Source organism: Xiphophorus maculatus, chromosome 6, assembly GCF_002775205.1.
Source record: "Xiphophorus maculatus strain JP 163 A chromosome 6, X_maculatus-5.0-male, whole genome shotgun sequence".
Classification (NCBI taxonomy): domain Eukaryota; kingdom Metazoa; phylum Chordata; class Actinopteri; order Cyprinodontiformes; family Poeciliidae; genus Xiphophorus; species Xiphophorus maculatus.
In genome coordinates this window covers 27,936,251-27,958,739 of record NC_036448.1, presented here as the reverse complement: position 1 = coordinate 27,958,739, position 22,489 = coordinate 27,936,251, and the positions used below count along the sequence as shown (strand labels likewise).

Sequence of the window (22,489 nt, the reverse complement as noted above, 5' to 3'; positions counted from 1 at the left end):
TTTGTAATATTAATAATATTATTAAAAATAATAGTATTGGGAATTTTCTCCTTTTAGAAATGTTTTACTCAAACCAACATTAGTTTGACTTTTGCCTTAATGTTTCCCTTTATGTCATTCTTAGCCCAGTCGTCTCGTCTCGTTGGTCTCTGAGCTGATTTTGCTTTTCTTTTAAACTTTTAAAAAACTTTTAAATCTTTTAAAACTTTTGTCGTTTGTTTCGGGTAAAAAGTTTCAGGAGGTTTTGACTTCATGCTCTGATCTGCTGATGAAAGAAAAATTGTTTGTGTTGAACATTTCAGATTTAAATGGAAATCTCACATTAAAATCATTTTAAGACGTGTCCATCTCATCTGCAGCGGCTCCATGTGCCGCAGAGACAAATCACTCCAGGGGCCACAAATGGCCCCCGGGCCGCAGTTTGGACACCACTGCTCTAGTCTGAGCAGCTCTGGGTTTTATTTATTGTAATATAAATAAATCAAATGATTAAGATTAAAGAAACAAAGAAAACGAAATGTGCAAAAAATAATAAGCAGTTCAGTTCGTTAAATATTCATATTTTTGTTGATACGGCAGAGACAAAAACATAGAATAGAATAGAATAAACTTTATTGATCCCAGAGAGGAAATTGCTGAGTTGTTGAACAGAAACTGCATCTAAAGTGTTGAATATTGGAAAATTAAAATATAACCATAAACAATTTATATTATATATAATTTATATAATAAGCAAATTCTAAGAAATTTAATGTGACTGGCCTATAAAATAAATAAAATAATAAAAAGCATATTTATGGAAATATGTTCATCTGTAAATAAATCTATAAATGAGTCCAGAGTTAAAAAAGCAGAAACGTTTTTCGTTACATAATTAATTTTAACAAAAATAACAATACTACTAATAATAGGAAAATGTATTAATATTGGTAACGATAAATTAACTAATTAATCCGACTTCAGGCTTTGTGTGTAACAGAGTTTTAGTTCATTTTTCTGTTTGTTTTATTCTAAGCCTTCATTCATAATGTGATTATTATAAAGATGAAATCATTATCTGCTGATGGAGCACACCGTGTGACCCCATCTGACCTCTGTGGTTCCAGAGCCGTGACGGCGCCTTCCCGGCGGAGCTGTGGCTCGGCGTGAGCCGGGAGTCCATCTCCGTGTACAAACGCGGCGAGCCGTGGCCCCTGGAGGTCTTCCCCTACGAGCTCATCCTGTCCTTCGGCGCGCCGCTGCCCAACGCCTACAAGATCGCCGTGGAGGGCCGGGAGCTGGTGTTCGAGACCCAGATGGTCGGTGCCGATGAACTCCACCTGCTGCCTCCTGTGAAAAGCTTTCTGTGGCTCATGGCTGCTCTCTGTCGCCCCCTGCAGGTCATGGACATCGCCAAGCTCATGAAGGCGTACATCAGCATGATCGTGAAGAAGCGCCACAGCAACAGTCAGTCGGTCAGCAGCCATGAGAGCAAAGGCAGCGCCTGGTGAAGCCGGACGGAGCCTCAGGGGCCCGCAGGCCGGAGCAGGGCCAGAACCGAACCCAGAACCGAACCCAGAACCGAACCCGAGTCGAGATGAAACCCGCTCCTTCCTCAGATTATATGAAATAGGTGTCAAATGTTTGCGCTGCAATGTTTTTTTGTGTCGTTATAATTTTTAAGAAAAAACTAGTTTCCATAAATAAAGTTTCCATTTTTATCCCAACATTAAATCAAACAAAATGGATGTAATAGAATAGAATAGAATTACTTTATTCATCCCAGCAGGGAAATTATTTCGCAGTTATAGCATAGAGACAAGACACAATAACAACCACCACTGAGTAGCAATGTAGACAAGATAAAATAAAAATAAAATATAACATGCTGTCAATTAAGTTAATTGTGCTGCATTTGTGCAGGAATGTTTCTGTTCTTGCCATTTTCATTTCTAAGATTTAAAAAAAAAAAGACGTTTCCAGAGGTCAACAGAAATCTGCCGAGCGACCTCTGACCCCACGCATGACCAAAACTGATAGAAATTAATCGTGCAGCAAAATCTTTTGTATTGTTTTAACTTTTAAGATGATTTCTTAGCTTTTCAGAGGTCACTAGAGGTCAACCTGCCCTTTAACAAAATCAAAAAAATTGATATAAATTAATTGTGCTTCTTTTGTGCTGAATTTTGCATCAAAATGTTTGTTTGTACCGTTATAATTTTTAAGATTTTTAATAGAAAAGAGTTTCCAAGGTCACCAGACATCAACCCGTCGTTTAATTATTGCTGCAGAAACGTTTGACACCAGTTTCATTTCATTTAAAGAAGGTGGGTCCAGCTTCACTCAGCCTGCAGCATGAAGGATGAAGGCTAACATGAAGGCTATGCAAAAAGAAAACCTCTGAGGTTTCTCCACCGGGTCCAAGTCGAGCTGCCAGTCTCCATGGAAACCTGAGCTCAGACCAAAGCATCGCGTCTCTACACAAACGGAGTATTTCCACCTGGAAGTGCTTCTCATCAACAATCAGTCTGGAATAAAATTCATCAGAAAAACGTAACATTTTCCATCTGGACCACCTGAAATGATGCTTTCAGAGAAGCGGATTGTGGTTCGGTTCAATTCCAGTGGCAGGAGGAAACTTTCTGAAAGAAACTAAATATTACCCAAAAGAAAAAAGAACGGAACAAAAGCTACCAAAGAAAACCAGAACTCATCGAGTCTCTGCTGACTTTTAGCTACTCTTCAACATGGGAAAGACAAGAAGACACGCCAGGAGACGTTACCGTTTCAGACGCTTCTGGCTGTGGAACTGTGACTGTCATGAATTGTTTCTTTAGAGAAGAGACTGTTTGAATGTATTTTCCTTTCCCGTCCCAAACAAAACAACGACCCTGAATCCGATTCTGATTCTTTTATTAGCAGACAATGAAGAAATCACAAGTGCCTGTTTCCATCCGGATGAACTCCGATCTGGTCCGAGGTTCTGCTGAGGAATAAAAACGGCGCTCCGATGTTTCTGAACCGGTCCTGCTGCACGAGCTCAGAAACGGCAACTTCTCCCTCATGCAAAGCAATCAGTTCCCAAAATATTAAAGCTTCCTGACTGAGTTTTAGGCAATCTGTTGTTGTGGACCACAGAAAATCCAAAAATCTAACATTTTTAGGGCTTTTGAGATTTCTGAAAGGAAAGGTTCCTAAATTAGTGGTAAAAACTTGGGAACATTGTGGTAAACATGGGTAAAGTAACAGTTATGGTGACTGTTGTGCAGTTTCTGCTTCAGCTTGACTGAGCCGCTCCACCGGACCCGGTCCGGCAGCGCAACATTCCCACGTTTCCCTGGAGCTCCGCGGGCGGCAGATCCATCCAAAGACCAAGACCTGCAGGTTCCTGCCACAGTTCAGTGCCTTGTTGTAAATTCTGTACACTTCCTGTTTTACATGCAGATTGTTTTTTGGTAGAATGTGTAATGTAATATATATATATATATATATATTATATGTGATATAATCATGTGGACTGTACATTTCAGGTTTTTGCCTTCTGATTTATTATGCCAGCAGTTTTCTCTTGCATCTTTTTTTGTATCTTTTTAAATCTGAATTATCATTATGTGTTAGAATATGAATTAGAATTATGTGTTGATTTACAATAAATAAATAAAAATATTTAGTCAGACGTTTTATTACAATCTGGAAAAAACCTTAAAAAAATTCAAATGTGTTTAAGTTGGTTTTACAATTTTACAAAGAGCTTTCAGAATGAGTTTTAGGGCGACTGTCACTTTAAATCCAAATAAGCTGCCGTTGGCCACGCCCCCCTTTACACTCGCGTTTTAAAATGGCTGCAAACTGACGCGCGATTAAACAAGCGAACATCTTTGAACAAAAACGCAGCGGCTTCTGGACGCAAGTCAACAACAAAACTCGTCTTTCCCAGCAGCCGCCGTTCAGCAGAGTAAAACCAGCAGCCAAACGCTGGAGCTTAGCTTTGGTTGCTAGGTTACGGCGTAGCTCCGCTGTGGTTGCTAGGTAACGGGCAGGGCCTGCTGATTTACGACTCATTTTTGGTTCTTTTTTAAGAGCTTGGTTTGTTTTTAGCAGCTGGATCCCAAATGGAAGAACAAACGTGCAGAACTTTGCATGTTTTTGAAAAGTTCTTGATTTAGGACGTTTACAGAATATTCTAGTCCAGAGATGTGAGTAGTTCTGTCTCCATATTGTTCTTCATTGGACTGGATGAAAACGTAAAGTGAAAAATTTGTCTCCTTACCAATTTCTTCCGTTTTTTTTCTTTCAAAAAAACTTTTTATATTTGACAAAGATATCCAGATTAAATTAAAAAATTATATTGTTTTAAAATGAGACAAACTAAACAAACCCAGAAAATGTTCCCTTTCCCTGTTAAATCATGAGTTCACTTCGTTTAGCTGAAGTTTGTTTGATGCTCCTGATCTCAGCTCCACTGATCACATCCTGGTCTGAGTAAAGAAACAGTCTGACAACAGGAAGCAGGCTGAACGAACAGCCGGGTTAAAACTATTCTGCAAGGAAAAGTGGAGTGTTTTGTTTTTTTTAAAGTAAAATGCAAACTTTTTAACATCAACAATAATCAGCGGCGCCTGCAGCATCCAGAGAGTTGGATCGTTTGGGTCGGACCTGGTTCTTCATGTTTTCCATCTCACTGATGGTTTGGAGCCTTAAAGAAAGTAAGTCACATTTCTCTGTCTGTGTACAAACATTCTTTATACATGACAACCAGGTTACATACAAAGGAAACAAATACAGTCACATTCAAGTCATATCTGTGCTGCACAATGAGACGTTAATATTCAGCCTCTTAAGGCACCAAAAGAACCAAAATGATCCAAAATCCCCCAGAACCAAAAACCCAGCGAGCCCAAACGTCTCATTTATCCCAACACTTTTATGTCGAACGTTGCTATAGCAACATATCCCAGCCGATGAAGGAAAACAGGAACATAAATGACTTCCTGATCATAAATGAAAATCAACACCATTCTGCCGTCAGTTTGTGCTCATTGAAGCCAAACTGGCTTCTGAATCTCAGCCGTCTTCTTTTGGATGAACTATAATCAGTTTAGCATTTTTCTAAAGATCCGGTTTGTTTCTAAGCCTGATCCAGTTCAGTCTGCAGATGTTTTCCAGCCTGTCTCTAGTGGCCACCTGCAGAATTGCACCGAGGGTTTAGCGGGAATGAAATTTAGTTTTGTTTCCCGCATATTTCTTCTGGGATTTACAAAAAACAACTAAATTGAAAAACTATTTAAGATTTCTTCGTCATCTTTGCTTCCATGCAGAAAACGTCTCAATCGTGACTAAGATGGATTCAGATTTTGTTTTTGCTCAGGAATGTGGCAGATGGAAGAGAAGTTATGATGAAGAGATTCAGTCTTTAGATTTTCTCTGTCAGAACATAAAACTAATCTATTCATCATTCTGTAAAATGATATAACTCTAACCTCCAGCACACAGATTAACTGACCGTCAGCAGCTTAAACCGTCTGTAAAAGCAGGAGTTTTATCATCGTTACTCTCTGGATCACACAGGCTGGTTCAAAATTATGAGGTCGTTTCCTAAATGTTTCAGGTCCATCAGAATACAGAGGGAAAGTTTATTATGTTAATAAATCATTTAAGGAAGCTGCTAATCATCCCAGAGGCAAAATATTCACAGAAAGCTCGACACGTCCATGTCAGGACGCAGTTAGCAGGATGAAGTGTTGCAGTGGCCTAGTCAAAGACCAAACTCCAAATTGTGCCTTTACAAATCTGAGCCAGAAGAAACATTTTTATTACAACCTGACAGGTGAAACGCAAGAACCAAAAGAGTCGTTTCCTCGGAGAAGAAGAAAAATGAGTTTCTGACGTCGTTCTGCCTCACAGTGCTTAAAGTCTGAATACAGCCAACGAATTCCTGACTAAACTTCACTAAACTTTTCAACCTTTTTGTGGTTTTTTTCATTTAAATCCTTTAGGAGCTGCTTGTCCTGATGACCTCAAAGGAATCTAAAACAGTGACTGATTTGTGCTTCAGTTGGACTGAAATGATCTTCCTGATGAGGCGTTAAAGTACCAGAGAACCCGGATGCAACACAACAGTTTGGTCTTAGATGCTACGATGTAAACTGTTCATGATGGATGAGAGGAATACGTCACAGTGCCAACCGAACACGTCCATCTTTATCTGGCTGAGGCTGGTTTGGGGACAAACTACAAGCCCAATTCATCGCAAACACCGGAAAAGCAGCAACCAATAAATGCAGGAACGTTCAGACTAAAGTTTCACCTGCCGAGGTCAGACCGACGTCACGCGGATGACCCGAGGTCAGACCGACGTCACGCGGATGACCCGAGGTCAGATCGACGTCACGCGGATGACCCGAGGTCAGACCGACGTCACGCGGATGACCCGAGGTCAGACCGACGTCACGCGGATGACCTGAGGTCAGACCGACGTCACGCGGATGACCTGAGGTCAGACCGACGTCACGCGGATGACCTGAGGTCAGACCGACGTCACGCGGATCAACCGAGGTCAGACCGACGTCACGCGGATGACCTGAGGTCAGACCGACGTCACGCGGATGACCACCTCCCCCGAGTCGGCGTCCTGGCTCAGGCTGTTTCCGGGCACCAGCCCGGGGCAGAACGGGGCCAGACAGAGGCAGGTCCACGGCCGCGGCCCGAGCTGGGTTGGGTGCAGCGGCCCGCTGGGCCCGAACGTTGCCAGGGGCAACCAGAGCGTCCTGGGGCCCAGCGAGGAGGGGCCGGTGCTCGTCTCCTCCATGTCCTTGGCCTTGTCGTAACTCTGGACGTCCCAGTGGAGGTTCACCGCCCGCCAGCGCATGAACACGTTGTACACTGCTGCCCCCTCATGGACAATCAGGCCTGTTGCAACGACAGGAAATCACAATAAATCAATGTTTTCTATAACGGCTTTATTACGACTGATTTAGGGCCTTACTTAAAAAATGAAAATAAAATCACAACATAAATTACAAGCATTTCAACTTTATTCTCGAAATATTAATAGAACTTAATATTTTGACTTTATTTTAATATTTTAAGTATTATTTTTAAATGATCATTATCATTTACTATTATTACTATTACTTTCTAAAACTCTGTCGTGGAAAATTAACCCTTTTTTAATGACCAGGTACAAACTAAACTTTTATTTTTTTACCCTCCAGGGGGTCTTTTGTGGCTCTAGTGTCCCTTATATGACAGCAGGCTGACAGGAAAGGGGGAAGGAGAGGGAGGAAGACATGTGGCAAATGTCGGTGGGTCCGGGAGTCGAACCCGCGACGGCCGCGTCGAGGACTCAAGGCCTCCAAATACGGGTCGCGCTGACCGCTACGCCACCACGGCACGCCCACACAAACTAAACTTTTAATTATTAATCCATCTCTTCCTGTTTTCCAGTGATATAAATATGATGTGGAACAGAAGATAATATTTTCTATCACTTTTCAAAAAGACAAAAATTCACACCATTCATGAAACACAAACCTGCTTTGAGCCAAACTACCAGAACGTAAAAAAAGTCAGAATAATAAGATGAAAGTTGTAACTTTAATTTAAAAAAATGTTTTTTACATATTTGAAAAAGACTGTCACCATGTTGTGACAGTTTATTATGAGAGTCTGTGGACAGATGGAGGAGGAGGGGCTTAGCGCTGCCAATCAATGCTGCTCAATGTGCTGATGGCGGAGAGTTTATCCCTGTCATCAGGGTCATGCTAATTAATGCATTAAAATCTAATCGATGATTTAATGAAAATGAACGTGTTGACGTTCCACTCGTTCCTCAGCGTGCGGACGGACCTACGCAGACCAGGTCCATGAAGCCGTACATGCCGTAGCAGATCTGGAAGAGGACGTCTCTGCGCTGCCAGACGGCCTGCGGACTGAGAGCCGACCAGAGCAGCCAGGAGATGCTGGCCACCAGGAAGAGCGAGCCCAGGAACACGGCGATGATCTGGACCTTCTCCACCAGCGTGATGGTGATGGGCTGCCACTGGGGGCGCAGGACACAGGAAACTTCACATCTCTACGCAAACGTGACATTAATTCATCTACACTGGGAATAAAACCTTAGTTTTTTAATGTATTTTATTGGGATTTTATGTGACGTAGCAACAAAAAGCAGTGAGGTAGAAGGAAAACGAGGCATTGATTTAAGAAAGTTTCACAAACAGCCTGAAAAGTAAAAGTGCTTAAAACTCCTGTTTAACGTCCAGCTGGCTTCAGAGATTAATTAATAAACATAATTCACTTATATGTGAGAATTGAAAGTCGTTCTATTTAGACTCTGCAAAACCTGCTGAGTCATGAATTTATCTTTTATCATTTAATCGCTGCTCAGTTCAATATCAGCTCAAACTAAGAGTTTCACTTTAGGACCTGAAAAGACAGTTTATGTGAATATTAGGATGTTTAAAACGGTGATGCTGACACAAATTTAATTTACATAACGTCAGACTGAGCTCCAGTACTCAGCAGAAAGCTGCAGCTCTGCGTGTTTCTAGCACTTCCTGTTTACCTGCCACGGTCTCTTCATGTTGATGGCGATGACCTGGAAGCGGTAGCAGCAGAGCTCACAGGTCCAGCAGCCGCGCTCGCTGATCCACTTCAGCAGACACTGCTGATGGGTGTAGCGGACCGAGCCGTCACAGCGGCACGGGTTCAACAGGTCGCCCTGCGGCCCGACACACACACACACACACACACACACACACACACACACACACAGGCTGGTTAACAGGGAAGCAAAATCCATCTTAAGGTGTGTTTATTATCACACATGACGGCATCATCCAGGAGTTATTGTCAACTGGATGAAATTATGAATAACTTTAAATACCAAACGGTTCTGGTCCAAAACATTCAGGTGTTTTCTAGAAATATGAAGAAGAAGTGGAGTTTTTTTTTTTTTATCATCATAGTGAGTCTGAGCACAGACCGACAAAATAATGACTTTATGATTAAAATTAAAGTTTAATAAATCCAGAAGCCAGACATAAACCTGACAGAAAATCTGAGAGATTATCTGGAGAAAGAAAAAATACGGGGCAAAAGTCACAACTTCAAATGTTACAAGGTGACAGAGTAAAAGAAAAAGAATAATTTGTTAGTTTTCAATGTTATCCCCCAGAATTACAATATTTGGGTGAAGTTTCAGCAAACAGCAGCAACAAAAGGAAAATGCATCTCACTGCTGCAACAGAGAGTTAATCTGGGTGATAATCTGGTGGCTCCACAACGTCTGCTCCTGATTTCATCCAAACTTTTTATGCTTTCTCCTCTAAAGTGACGAAGCTCCAAACAAATCTGTTGTTATTGCAGCACAATTAGAAATCTCATGGCTCTAGAGTCAAACGTTTAGATTTTCCTCCTGATGCTCGTTGATGAACTGAACAGGTGATTCCAGGGAGGTGAATTCAGCTGCCAGAAGACAAAACGTGAAATGAAAAGCTGCAGACTGCAGAGTTCTTTGGTTTAGCAGAGTTTGACAGTCATACCTGGTTAGTTTCTCTAAGCGCTAACAAAGACACGCTACATCATCGCTCTCTGAACAGAAACTCTGGAACGACACTGAATGTAGAAATGATTCAGAGCAACTATTGTTTCCAGTTACTGCAGGTGTCTGGAAGGCAGGAAAACAAGCGAGCGGCTTGGTGAAATCTGAAATAAATGAACAATAACCCCTTTTTCCAGACTTCCAGACTGCAGCAGGTCGTGTCAGGAAGTTCCTTTTTTCAGGAAACAAACTTGATTCCTTCCATGTTTAATCCTCACTGCTGTCATGGAAAGCTGGATCAAATATCTGCATCTATCAAAGTTACAGTTTTTTGTGTATTATTTTGCTTCTCCAGCCCCTTCAATAAGCTTCAGAATCAGAGAGAAACTGTCTGCTTTCCATCGATTGCCCAGGATTAATCCTCCATTCGTTTCCGTGATCCGGTTTTCCCCATCGTTAAGAAATGCTTTGTTTTCCAGCCTCCGTTCTCCCCCAGCAGGTGATCCATCAAAGCAAACCCATAACTTGTCCACCAGAGGGCGTAAAATCAATGATCATTTCTCAAAGCTACAGCAGGACGCAGCCTGGCATTAATCATCACAGCCTATCTATTTATTTCTCTTTCCTCCTTCCTGGAGGTTTTTCCAGCGCAGACGTTCCTGCAGGCCTGACCCGCAGGCCCGACCCGCAGGCCGGCCGTGTCCGGCATATTAACAGGACATTAAGGTCAGCGGTCAGAGAGCTCGATTTTTATCTGGTCTTATTAACCTTGTGGGTTTAAAACGGCCTCAGATGGTTTTGGTTCAGGCGGGTCGGACTGCCATGGAGGACGGTTTGATGAAAAGTCGTGTTTTTGTAAGAAACTAAAGATCCCAGAGAACAGAGTTTATTTATGATCCCTGTCTGAAAGCAGATAAAGTTATCAGAACTAAATGAATTAACCGTGATGAGGCAGTTATTGAAATAATCCTCAACTACTTTAGTGATGGATTAATCCTTAACTTCAGTAAGGCAAACTCAAAACAGCCTTTTGCTGAACGAATAAACAGCAGTAATTAAGTAAAAACTGCACTATATATATATCTAGATCTATATAGATAGATCTAGATATAAACTTTGTCTGCCCAGAGCTCTTCTAGTTTCAGTTTTATCTTCACCTGATTTAAATACTGTAAAAAATAATCAGCTGTACGTTGTACTGACGTCAAGTGGAGCAGAAATGGCTCAACTTTTCACATTTTCTGTTTAAACGTTGAGTTTAAAGGAAACCTTAATATAAATGATCAATACTTCACTACAGAAATGCATTTTAGCCAATAAAATGTTTATTCTCTTATTTTAAAAAAATAATTAAATTAAATAAATAAAAATGATTAAATTAAATAACTGAAATACCTTATTTTCATCTTTTATTGTATTTGTAATGTAGTAATAAAAAAGGCTGAAGTGGTTAAATGAAAAATCTGAAGACTTTGACAATTCTTTGTCCAATAATCGTTAGAATAATCAGTTACTGAAATAATCATTAGTTCATCATGTCAAACCGTGTGGATTATTTTTTATTCTTAGATTATACAACATAGTGATAAATATTATCCTGTTGGAGACGATTTCAGACATGCTAACAAGAGTCATGATATAATATAATGAATATAATTTTCTGTCATAATAATGTCATTAATGCTCAGCTCCAAAAAATAACAATAAATCAACAAAGTTTTAGCAACTTTTTAAGTTTTTGATGCTCAATGTAACATTTATGGAGATTATTATTATACCTGTTTCGATCGCAGGAACCATTTTATTCAATCAGCGCAGAGAAAGTTGATTCCGCACCATTAAAAAGTTTAATTACTTCAGTAACGTGGCTTTAAACAAAATTATTGTCTTTGGACTGAAAACATACTGCTGACATCATAAATAGCTGTGATGTCACTCATGACATCTGACCTGTTATTATCTGTGCCTCATATTTTTGTTTTAAATCATAATTTTTTTTTCCTTACCCAAATAATCTCAATATTTAGATTTTTTTTTGTGGTTTTAAAACTGCTGGCAACATATTTAACATGAGCGACTAACGACGGCGGTACCTCCTGCGTCTACGGCGATAGGAGCCGCTGCTGCGCCTCCTACGCCTGTAGTAGCGCCTCCTCCTGCGCCTGTAGGAGGAGCGTCGTCTGCGACGTCGCCTACGTGCCATGGTAGCAATGCTACGCTAAGCTAACAGCTCCTTTTATTCAAAGGCTTCTGATGTAACAGCCTGTGATGTCATCGATGACATCACATCCATTCCTGGCCATCACTGATGACATCATCTGAGCCTCTTCCTTTTTCATCAGAAAGTAATTTAGCTTCATTTAAAGTGAAATGTGAGGTGAGACCGACGTGTTCACAGGCAGGCGGGAGCTCAGGACGCTGCGGCATTTTGTCCCAAACTGATAAAAATTAAAAAGAAATATTCATTTCTTTTTAATTTCTATTTATATTAAAATTATAATAAGAATCATGTCATATGTTCATGACATAATAAACAGTTTGTACGTCTCCGAAGACATACACGTAAACACCTGCTGATTTGTGATGTTAAATCCTGGAGGTTTTTGAAATCGCTCATTTTCCAGATACCAAAAAAAGTTTTACTTATTGCCAAAAAATGGTTTGGTTTTTTTTTTTTTTAAAAAAAACAACAAAAAAACATTTGGGCTATTTGGAGAAGCAGTTGAGACTTAAATGACAATACAAAAATGTGCAAAATGTGAATTTTGCATCATTGTCCTTCTTTACAGTGGACACCCAATGGAGTCCTGGAGTTTGGAACCTGTTACTGGAATTTTAGAAAATAACTTCTGATTCTTAAAATATGCACTTCCTGCTGCAGCTGTAGATGCATTCATGTGAGGCTCATTGTATTTCCAATGAGCCTGAAGGTGTTTACGTGTATATGTCTTCGTATACGTACAGAGTGTATGTCTATATGCATAAACACATCACTAATAAAGCATAGCATGATGATTTCTCTGTAAGTTTAACTATTTGTCCTGTTTTCAGCTTTATAAATTGTTGGGAACAGAATAAATGTAATTTAATACGATAAAGTTACATCCACTGAGGTTTATGTTTGTAACATTTACGTTTAATAAATCTGAATGAGGCTCTGAAAACTCCTGATTTATTACAGTGGATCTATTTTAACTATTATAATAGGAGAGAACTAAAGGGCAAAATTACATTTAGACCAAATTTCATTATTTTACACAACAAAGAGGAGGAAGGATTTGCTTAAACACCTAAACTTAAAAAAATACCATCCACATGAATTAGCATAAAATCACAAGCAGCTTAAAACGAAGCTAAATTACAGTCTGATGAAAAAGGAAGAGGCTCAGATGATGTCATCAGTGATGGCCAGGAATGTATGTGACGTCATCGATGACATCACAGGCTGTTACCTCAGAAGCCTTTGAATAAAGGAGCTGTTAGCTTAGCGTAGCATTGCTACCATGGCACGTAGGCGACGTCGTAGACGACGCTCCTCCTACAGACGCAGGAGGAGGCGCTACTACAGGCGAAGGAGGCGCCGCAGCGGCTACTATCGCCGTAGACGCAGGAGATACCGCCGGCGTCGTTATTACTAGTCGCTAACGTTAACCATGTAGCAAGCAGTTAAAAAACTACTAAAAAATCATAAAACAATTCAAAAATGTCTATAGAGAATGTTGTAATGTTAAAATGGTGACCGCAGAATGCGCGCCGCCATTATTGGCCCAGATGAGCCAATAATGGCGGCAGGTGATGGTTTGACTTTAATCAGCAGGTTAACCGGGTTACAGGCCGGATGTGTGTGGTTCTACAAAACAATGAATAAATACATGAACACAGATACTCATTTATAAACATATTATAATCATATTATTTGTCTGTTTCATTACTATACATACAACTAAACATAACACGGTTACCATTTTAGAATAGAAATTAGCTTAGCCTAGCCTTCGCTTATTCTAAGAAAAAACTAACAACAGAAAATCTTCAAAGTACTAAAATACACATATAACGCCACTCAAACATAAATACACTGTAACCTACCACTCATATGGACGCACAGTCGCACAAAATCACAAAACCCTCAAACACCGTCCGCCGACCTGCACGGCTTCTTCTACTTTTTATATATGAGATAACAAATACCACCCACTAACGGCCGCGCCACCTGATGGCGAAGCTAGGAACTACAACATGGCCTTCAGAACAGATAAATATATAATCTGTTGCAGCGTACACACGTACGTTGCATATTTATATATATGTAACACACAGCGGCTTACCAAAGTATTCATGACCCCTGAATTTTTCCATATTTGTTCACATTATAACCACAAACATAAACATGTTTATTGGACTTTTATGTGAAAGGTCAACACAACGTGATATACAATCATGAAGTAGGAAGAAAATTATACTTGATTAAAGTAAAAAAAATTAAAAGTGCAACATGCAAACGTATTCAGCCCCATTTTCTGAGTGCAACCAGTTGCCTTCAGAAGTTGCCTGATGATTGCTAAAGACTGACTGGAGTCCAGCTGTTATGTAATCTAATTTAATCTAATCTCAGTAGAAATCCAGCTGCTGTGTGACGCCTCACAGATTATTGGGAGCAAACAGCATCATGAAGGAGCACAGCAGGCAGGTCAGGGAGAAGCTGTGGATTTATGATTTAAACAGATTTCCCCGGGCTGTGCTGTGGTGGCGCAGGGGGTTAGCACGCCCCACGTTTGGAGGCCTTAGTCCTCGACCCGGACGTCGCAGGTTCGGCGGCCTTTGCCGCATGTCTTCCCCCCTCTCCTCACCCTCTTTCCTGTCTGCCTACTGTCACAAAAAATACAAGCCACTAGCACCACAAAAACTATCTATCATCCAGAAACTGAACTGTAAACCTACCAAGACAAGGCCTAGTTAATCTATAGCGGGCCGGATTTGGCCCCCGGGCCTTCAGTTTGACAGTCTCTCGGGTTAGCAGGACTAACATTTTAACGTCATGTTATAATGTTATTCCCTCATCAAACCCCTAACTGAAGTATGTTTTTGATTCTATCATGCATGTTGGAGAAATCCTTCAGTCTCCATGGCAACCATTCAGCTGTGCAAAAACACCTCCTCCTCCTCAGGTGTGCAACCCTAACCCTGAACCTGGGAGGACAGAGCTCCTCCTCAGAGCTGCAGCCTCCACTCTGCTCCTTCAGACCAGCAATTGGAAAACATCAGATCATAACATCTGACCTGACATCATCTGTGCCTCCAGTATGTTAATTATTATTTTTATTTCTTAAACATTGCTTTTATTAAATTTTTTTAGTGTTTTTTTAACTGCTTGCTACATGGTTAACGTTAGCGACTAGTAATAACGACGCCGGCGGTATCTCCTGCGTCTACGGCGATAGTAGCTGCTGCGGCGCCTCCTTCGCCTGTAGTAGCGCCTCCTCCTGCGTCTGTAGGAGGAGCGTCGTCTACGACGTCGCCTACGTGCCATGGTAGCAATGCTGCGCTAAGCTAACAGCTCTTTTATTCAAAGGCCTGTGAAGTAACAGCCTGTGATGTCATCGATGACATCACATCCATTCCTGACCATCACTGATGACATCAGACTTGATCGGTGCCTCTTCCTTTTTCATCAGAATAGTAGATTAGCTTAATTTAAAACGTTTTTTTGTTGTTGTTGCTGTGTTAAACAAGGAAATCCTTCAGTTCTAAACTAAACTAAATATTAATAAATAGCTGTTTCTGCATTCAATGACTGCTTCTTGAAAATAAATAACATTTAAGGTTTGATTCAATTGATAAAATATATTTAAACACACAACCTTTATCTTTAAAGTTATATTTATGTGGCCCTCAGCCACACAGAAAGCTGCGGCGGACCGGATTTGGCCCCCGGGCCTTATGTTTGACATGTGTGCAGTTAGCGGTTTAAAATCTGCTGATGTCCAGTTGGATTTCTGACCAAAGCCGACTGTGGTCAATAGATAAAAGCAATAACAGAGTTAGCAAAACTCAGTTATAAAACGGGAACCGTGAAAGATCTGTCTCCAGGCATGCAGCTCTTTTTCTTTCACTCAAGAAATACACCAACAAATTTGAATTATTTAACCAAATGGAGGAGAGGAACACATGTAGCCTACATACTGCATTTATAAATACACAAATCACTAAATGTTGGACTTACTCCAATATTGAATGATTATGTTTTACATTTTTCCTTATTTCTGGTTAAAATGCTACATGTTTAGATGACATCACTCAGGAATGGCTGGCTAACATCTGTGACATCATTTGTGCCTCCAGAGTTTTAATCTTTATTTTTATTTCTTAAACATTGTTTTTATTATATTTTTTTAGTGGTTTTTTAACTGCTTGCTACATGGTCAACGTTAGCGACTAGTAATAACGACGCCGGCGGTATCTCCTGCGTCTACGGCGATAGTAGCCGCTGCGGCGCCTCCTTCGCCTGTAGTAGCGCCTCCTCCTGCGTCTGTAGGAGGAGCGTCGTCTACGACGTCGCCTACGTGCCATGGTAGCAATGCTGCGCTAAGCTAACAGCTCCTTTATTCAAAGGCTTCTGAGGTAATAGCCTGTGATGTCATCGATGACGTCGCATACATTCCTGGCCATCACTGATGACATCAGACTTGATCGGTGCCTCTTCCTTTTTCATCAGAATGGTAGCCGCACTAGAGGGGCGCAAAAACGATGCGGGTTTTTTTTTTTCTAGCGAGCATTTTATGAACATAACAGCAGAGATTATTCGCCCCGCCCCTCCTACCGCCGCGGTTTTTCTTTTAAATTTGAATTGTAGTAAAGCCTCGACAACAGGGAGCTAAAGATGGGCGGCAGAAAAAAACTCCGGGGCACAAAACAGAAAACGGAAGAGGGGGAAGTATAAAGATGTTGGAGAGACGAAGAAAAGCTTTTCAAAGTGGTTGAAAGACAGAAGGTGAGTAAAGTCAGAGTATCAACAAGAGAGCTGTAAATATTCAGGTTAGCTTAAGCTAGGCTACAATGACAGGCGGTTGTTGTTGTCCAACACGGGACGCGATTTATTCCGTATGGCTACAAATGTCTGATAGACGGACCTACCACACACACCTCAACAATAATTATAATAATAATGACCAAAACAAAACAGAGGAAATATTAGGGTAAGTTAAATGGTCGTTTCGGGACCTAAATATTACCCCGCGAACTGACACTGTTGTCATGGTTACCTAGAGACGGACACTACGCAGCCGCAGTGAGCTGCTGTCAACCCTCGTCTTTTTAAAATGTCCGCCCGATAAAACACCGTCCTAAAGTAAAACCTCTGGCAAAAACGTTTTACTTTAGGACTGTATCTGGGAAGATACAGGCTAAACAACCATAGTGACGTTTAATAAGGGCTTAAAACAAATATGTCGGCGATATTCAGTAGGTTGTTTGATATCAGACAGAATGGGTCAGGAGAGGAACCGCAGAACCTAAAGAACCTAAAGAACCTAAAGAACCAGACATCAGTCTCTTCATCCCTCAGTCATTTCCTGAGACCTAAAAATAATATAAATGACTATTTAAAATACAAATAGATTAATAAATAAATTAATAAATATTGTGTAGACTAGGAACCGTTTATTTTTTTCGACATTAAAAAGTTTGTTAGGATTGTGTAGGAAAAACGTTGATATCTTTTATAAATAGGGTTTTGTGGTCAATATTATTTCACCATTTTATTAATGTAGGTTGCCAGTTTGGGTCAGGTTTCCTATCAAACTATAAGAATGATAGAAAACATGCTAACAAAAAGCCTCAGACCTGCAGCTGTTCTGGACACAAGCTAACAGAACCGTTAGCCTGTGTCTCTTTGGCTCATTTATATGTTAAATGATGAAATATTGCCTTGTTTTTTGTTTCATTGTTTTTTAATTGCCCTGTAGGCACCAATTTATTCACATATATGTACATTTATTATTATTATTGATACTTTAGTTAAAAATGAGTTGTAAAAGTTTATGCCGTTGGGGGGCAGGGGGGGCGGGGGGGACAGATGACATGTTCGCATACCTCAGAAAGTATGCAGTTGTGCCCCTGTTTAGATCATTTTGGTTGAATGTCTCTTCATTGTTTTTTAATTGCCCTGTAGGCACCAATTTATTCACATATATGTACATTTATTATTATTATTGATACTTTAGTTAAAAATGAGTTGTAAAAGTTTATGCCGTTGGGGGGCAGGGGGGGCGGGGGGGACAGATGACATGTTCGCATACCTCAGAAAGTATGCAGTTGTGCCCCTGTTTAGATCATTTTGGTTGAATGTCTCTTCCGTGGATTGGGAACTTTCTGTGTTTTTCTAAGACAGCGTGGAGCGCCGTCTGTGGAGGGTTTCACCCGGCATCTTAGCAACGGGTTTAAGCAAAAAGCAGATGGCATTTGAAATCTTTGGATAGATTACATCAATCATGAACGTCTGCGATGTCACTCATATCTTGCTGTGCCTCAAATGTTTTAATGTGCAATATTTTAGGAAGCACTTTTAAAAAAATCATAAAACAATTCAGAAATAAAAAAAGTCTTTTTTGTTTTTTGGTTGTTTTTTTTTCTAAATTGTTTTATTATATTTTTTTAGTGGTTTTTTAACTGCTTGCTACATGGTCAACGTTAGCGACTAGTAATAACGACGCCGGCGGTATCTCCTGCGTCTACGGCGATAGTAGCCGCTGCGGCGCCTCCTTCGCCTGTAGTAGCGCCTCCTCCTGCGTCTGTAGGAGGAGCGTCGTCTACGACGTCGCCTACGTGCCATGGTAGCAATGCTGCGCTAAGCTAACAGCTCTTTTATTCAAAGGCTTCTGAGGTAACAGCCTGTGATGTCATCGATGACATCACATCCATTCCTGGCCATCACTGATGACATCATCTGAGCCTCTTCCTTTTTCATCAGAATGTAAAAACTAAACTAAACGTTTCTGTTTACTGGAGAGAGATGGAAGAGTTTTTCCTGCTACTGCGAGGATGATTACTAAATTAAATAAAAACATTTTTCATAACCTAAACATCAAGCCTACGTTTTTATTCAGAAATCTTTGTCGAAAATAAAAATTCTTTCCCGTAATTTGGCAGTTGGAGGGCCCAGTTTGGTTTGCTAGCACCTGTAAATATCTGTTTTCAACTATTACCACAAACTTTACCTCAGGACTTTGACTAGGCCATGCTAACCAATATGCTCAGAGCTTAAGAAATTCCATATTATCTTCACCATATTTTCTTGTCTTGCCCATCAACTCTGACATGTTCCTGCTGATAAAACCCACAGCATGACACAGCCACCACCATGCTTCACTGTGGAGACGTTTACATGTAAAAATGTTTAAACCGATTTACTCCTTTGTGTTTATCCATCATATAACATTCCAGTAAAACAGATTGAAGTCTGTGGTTGTAACTAAACAAAATGAGGAAATGTTATGGAGGTATGAAAAGTTTTACAAGGTGTAGATGGATAGTTTTATAAGTGATCTAACTGAACCTCAGAACCTCTAAATGTCAGTTCTGGAATCAATTAAAAAAATCTCAAAAAGCTCATTTTATAATAAAAGATGAAATATTGGCTTTTATTGACAGCAATGTTGCATTTTAATGAATAGATCAAAAGTTTGTCACATGTGAATGCTAAAGGAAAAGCTACAGTTTAATTCATCAAACTGATCTAATGATGCAACTTTAGGCAGCAGAAAAAGTCAAGCTGTGGATTTTATCAGAGTTTTTAAAAAGCAGGTAACTAAGCTTTTCCCAGCCTCCAGGCCTTCACAGCAGCCATGAGTCTGGACCCGGAGGCGGAGTTATTAGATTTGATCCGCTAACAGGCTGGAGCCCACGTTGGGAAGACAGGATGTCCACTTAGGCGTTTGCTGCCTGCTCTCCTGCTTCCCTTCAGCCGTGGCAGCGATGAATCGTCCCTCATCTGCTGTCACAGGCCTGCAGCATCTCAGGTTTCATCCTGGACTGACGGTCCATTTCTCCCTGCACGTCCACGTCTGTCCATCTGCTTTCAGGAAGACGGGCAGACAAATTGGTGCGTCACTTTGGGATGAGATTTTAACCTGATTATGGTTGGGTCGCTGTCCTGCACCTCTGATGTGACGGATACCCTGCAGCTCAGGGTTTTACAACACATTTTATGACTTTCTTACTTATTTTACGATAATCTGCACCCAAGTTTATCATTCTGAAGAATCAAAATCTTGATAATAATGACAATCTTATCCTGATGGATGATAAACCATGTGATTAAAAACTCGTCCCTAATGTTACGTCACACAAAGTGAAAAGTTCAGAAAGTTAGAACGACTTTTGCGAGGCTCTGTAAACGATGGACTAATTAAATCTTTAATCTTACTGCAAACGCCTCCTACACATTTTCAGTTTTTAAAAATGTTATTCATTTTAATAATTTTTAAAGATTTCTTCCCGATATAAAAACAACCATCCAGAACTCTCACAGTGATTCTATGGTTATACTGATGTACGTCTAGAACAACAGGTGAACAACATATGATATGTGATCCATGAATCTCTAGATATATAGATCTATACATCTAGAGAATTAAGCATCTCTCTCTTTATATATACGTTTATATGTATACAAACATCCTACTTTATATATAGATATATCTGTAGATGTAGGTATAAACCTATAGGTATAGGAATAAACATGGAAATATACATAAACACCTATTGGAGTATTTAAGTACAAACGGCTTATTTAGTATATATAGACATATGTCTTTATATAGTTACACACACTTTGTCTTTGCTCTGTCTTTAGTTACTACCTTGGCTTTCTCAGTCTGTATAATAACAATAAATTCAATTATCATATTCTAATTTATAAAATAATGTCTTCAACGAGCTGCTATGGTAAATCAGAGAGGTCAGAGGTCACTTCAGACAGGTTATAGGCATCGACTTCCAGCAGTGAATGTTTGGGTTCGTGTTTCTGGTTCCTCTGATCTCAGCAGAACTGAAAGTATCCAATCAGCAGCTTCACCTCAACGGCACGAGCTGCTGCCGTCAGCCAATCACAGGGCAGCACGCTCACCTTCAGCCTCACTTCACCACCAACAGAACCGCAGTTTGAGATCTGATCGGGTCGAGCAGGTGACAGATGTGCGACCAGACCCAGCAGACCCAGTAGAACCAGCAGCCTACCTGTTCCGCTCCCTGGAAGCAGATCCTGCAGCTCGGGGTCGGGATGCACGTCTCGCTGCTGCAGGTTGAAGGCATCGCCTGCGTTTTGCCACATCTGCCCCCCACCGCCCCCTCCTCGCTGGAAGTGTTGCCCCCGTTTTCCTCCCCGCTGATTTTCTCAGCGTCAGCCGCACGCGCGCGGCCCTCTGCCTCCTCTTCCTCATCCTCATCCTCTCCCGGCTGCGGCTCCTCCTCGCCGCCGGGCTGCGGACGTCCTTGGGAGCCGAGCGGGTCGCTCTCCTCCCAGGTGAGGCGTTGCTTGGCGGCCGGATCTCCCGCCGCCGGTCCAGCATCTCCCTCCTCTGCGCTCATAATAAAATGCAAAGTCAAAATAAAATTGCATAGATGCCTCCTCCTCCTTCTCCTCCCCCCCTCCTCCACTGCGACGCGCTGAAAGCCGGCTCGGTTCGGTTCCGCTACAGCTCGGTCCGCTCGCAGAGCTGCACATCAGCAGCCGGAAGCTCCCGCTGCTGGAACCGCCTGATGCGCTCCGGAGAGCCGCGGAGGCGCTCCATGTTCCTCCTCCTCCTCCTCCTCGGAGCAGAAGCTGGGAAATAAAACCTGAATGAATCTCCTGCCTGTCCGGCTCCTCCTCACCAGCAGGAGGAACGTTCTCTGAAGACCCTGCGCTCTCAGGAAGCAGCAAACAGCATTTCTCCGCGGAAATGACCAATCAATCACATTATTATCCCATTAATATGATGGAGGAGGCGAGTTTCCCGAGGCAACCAGAGGGAGGGAAGAGCTGCTTCATGGCCCCAGCAGCGGCGGCGGCGGCGGCGGCATCAGGACCAGCAGGAAGAGGCTCCAGGTCACCGGGCAGAGAAAATGTAATGTGGTGAAACGTGGCGACCCGCTGCACTCCTCCTCTTCCTCCTCCTCCTCTTCCTCCCCCTGGTCTTAAAGGAGTCACCTGCAGGCGCGCAGATGCTGTCATCATCATCATCATCATCATCATCATCATCATCATCATCATCATCATCATCAGCTGCTGCTCAGACCTCAAAACATCCAAAACAAACCAGTTTTCACCCAGCGGAGGAATTAAGACCTGAATAACTAAATACTAAATTTGGCCGCAAATTCAGGAGTTTCTGGAAGTTATTGGAAGTGACTGTGTTTATGGGTAAACCCTCAGGGGCGCTGCCCTAGAGGGGGCGCCAGAATATGGTGTAAAATGTAGTTAGCATTTTCTGTATTTAGCAGCCGTGTATGTAAATGATGACATCGATAACAGAGGCACGCCTGTACTGTGTTCCCATACGCCTCAAAAAGTACAAAAAAGTTCAAATTTCCAAGTTTTTTCTGCCGTCTGTACCAGTTCTGCAGGTCACAGTTGAGTTCTCAGTCATTTTCTCGACATTTTTAAAAGTTAGCTGTGAAGCTAAGGCTTGCACAAACCGAACCCTGTGAGGTCAGACAGCCGATGTTCCTGCTCTGGGTTCCTGTTGCTCCTTTTTGACTTCTATAAATAAACACTGGAAGCTGATTGGATGGAAACAAAAACACAAACCTGGAAGGAGAATTAAATCTGGAGTCCATCTTTCCAGACTCACCAGATTTTAAATGATTCGTTTTCCAGACTCTAATCCGTGTTTATCACAAGAAACAATTTCTCAGTATTTATGTCAGAAGTTACATCAGCAGGTGAAAAAGTCTAATTAGACCAAATCCTCAAATAATTTCTTCTTC

General features: G+C 41.4%; 2 protein-coding genes across 2 annotated transcripts in view; one reads left to right on the top strand and one right to left on the bottom strand.

The window, feature by feature from the left end:
* The window catches only part of myo10 (myosin X), a 109,682-nt gene extending 107,899 nt beyond the window's left edge, over window positions 1–1,783 (top strand). Inside the window, exons 40-41 of the mRNA XM_023335262.1 lie at window positions 1,107–1,298; window positions 1,380–1,783. Coding sequence (XP_023191030.1) covers window positions 1,107–1,298; window positions 1,380–1,490 — 303 coding nt within the window. The 3' untranslated portion in view covers window positions 1,491–1,783. The remainder of the gene's footprint in view (window positions 1–1,106; window positions 1,299–1,379) is intronic.
* A 2,920-nt stretch (window positions 1,784–4,703) lies between these two features.
* Window positions 4,704–21,742, bottom strand: march11 (membrane associated ring-CH-type finger 11). Its single transcript, XM_014474825.2, has 4 exons — window positions 20,759–21,742; window positions 8,546–8,701; window positions 7,828–8,020; window positions 4,704–6,888 (listed from the first exon to the last, which is right to left on the bottom strand). The coding sequence occupies exons 1-4, from the start codon at window positions 21,107–21,109 to the stop codon at window positions 6,566–6,568; spliced, it is 1,023 nt and encodes a 340-aa protein (XP_014330311.1). The 5' UTR covers window positions 21,110–21,742; the 3' UTR covers window positions 4,704–6,565.
* Between the last annotated feature and the right edge of the window lie 747 nt (window positions 21,743–22,489).

Bases quoted from the DNA above. Each gene is read 5' to 3' on its own strand.
- march11 (XM_014474825.2), bottom strand. From the start codon at position 21,109: ATGAGCGCAGAGGAGGGAGATGCTGGACCGGCGGCGGGAGATCCGGCC. The intron at 8,702-20,758 runs GTAGGCTGCTGG...GTCGGGCCGCAG, and splicing joins GCTTCCAGGGAGCGGAACAG to GGCGACCTGTTGAACCCGTG. The intron at 6,889-7,827 runs GTCCGTCCGCAC...TCGTTGCAACAG, and splicing joins CATGGACCTGGTCTGCGTAG to GCCTGATTGTCCATGAGGGG.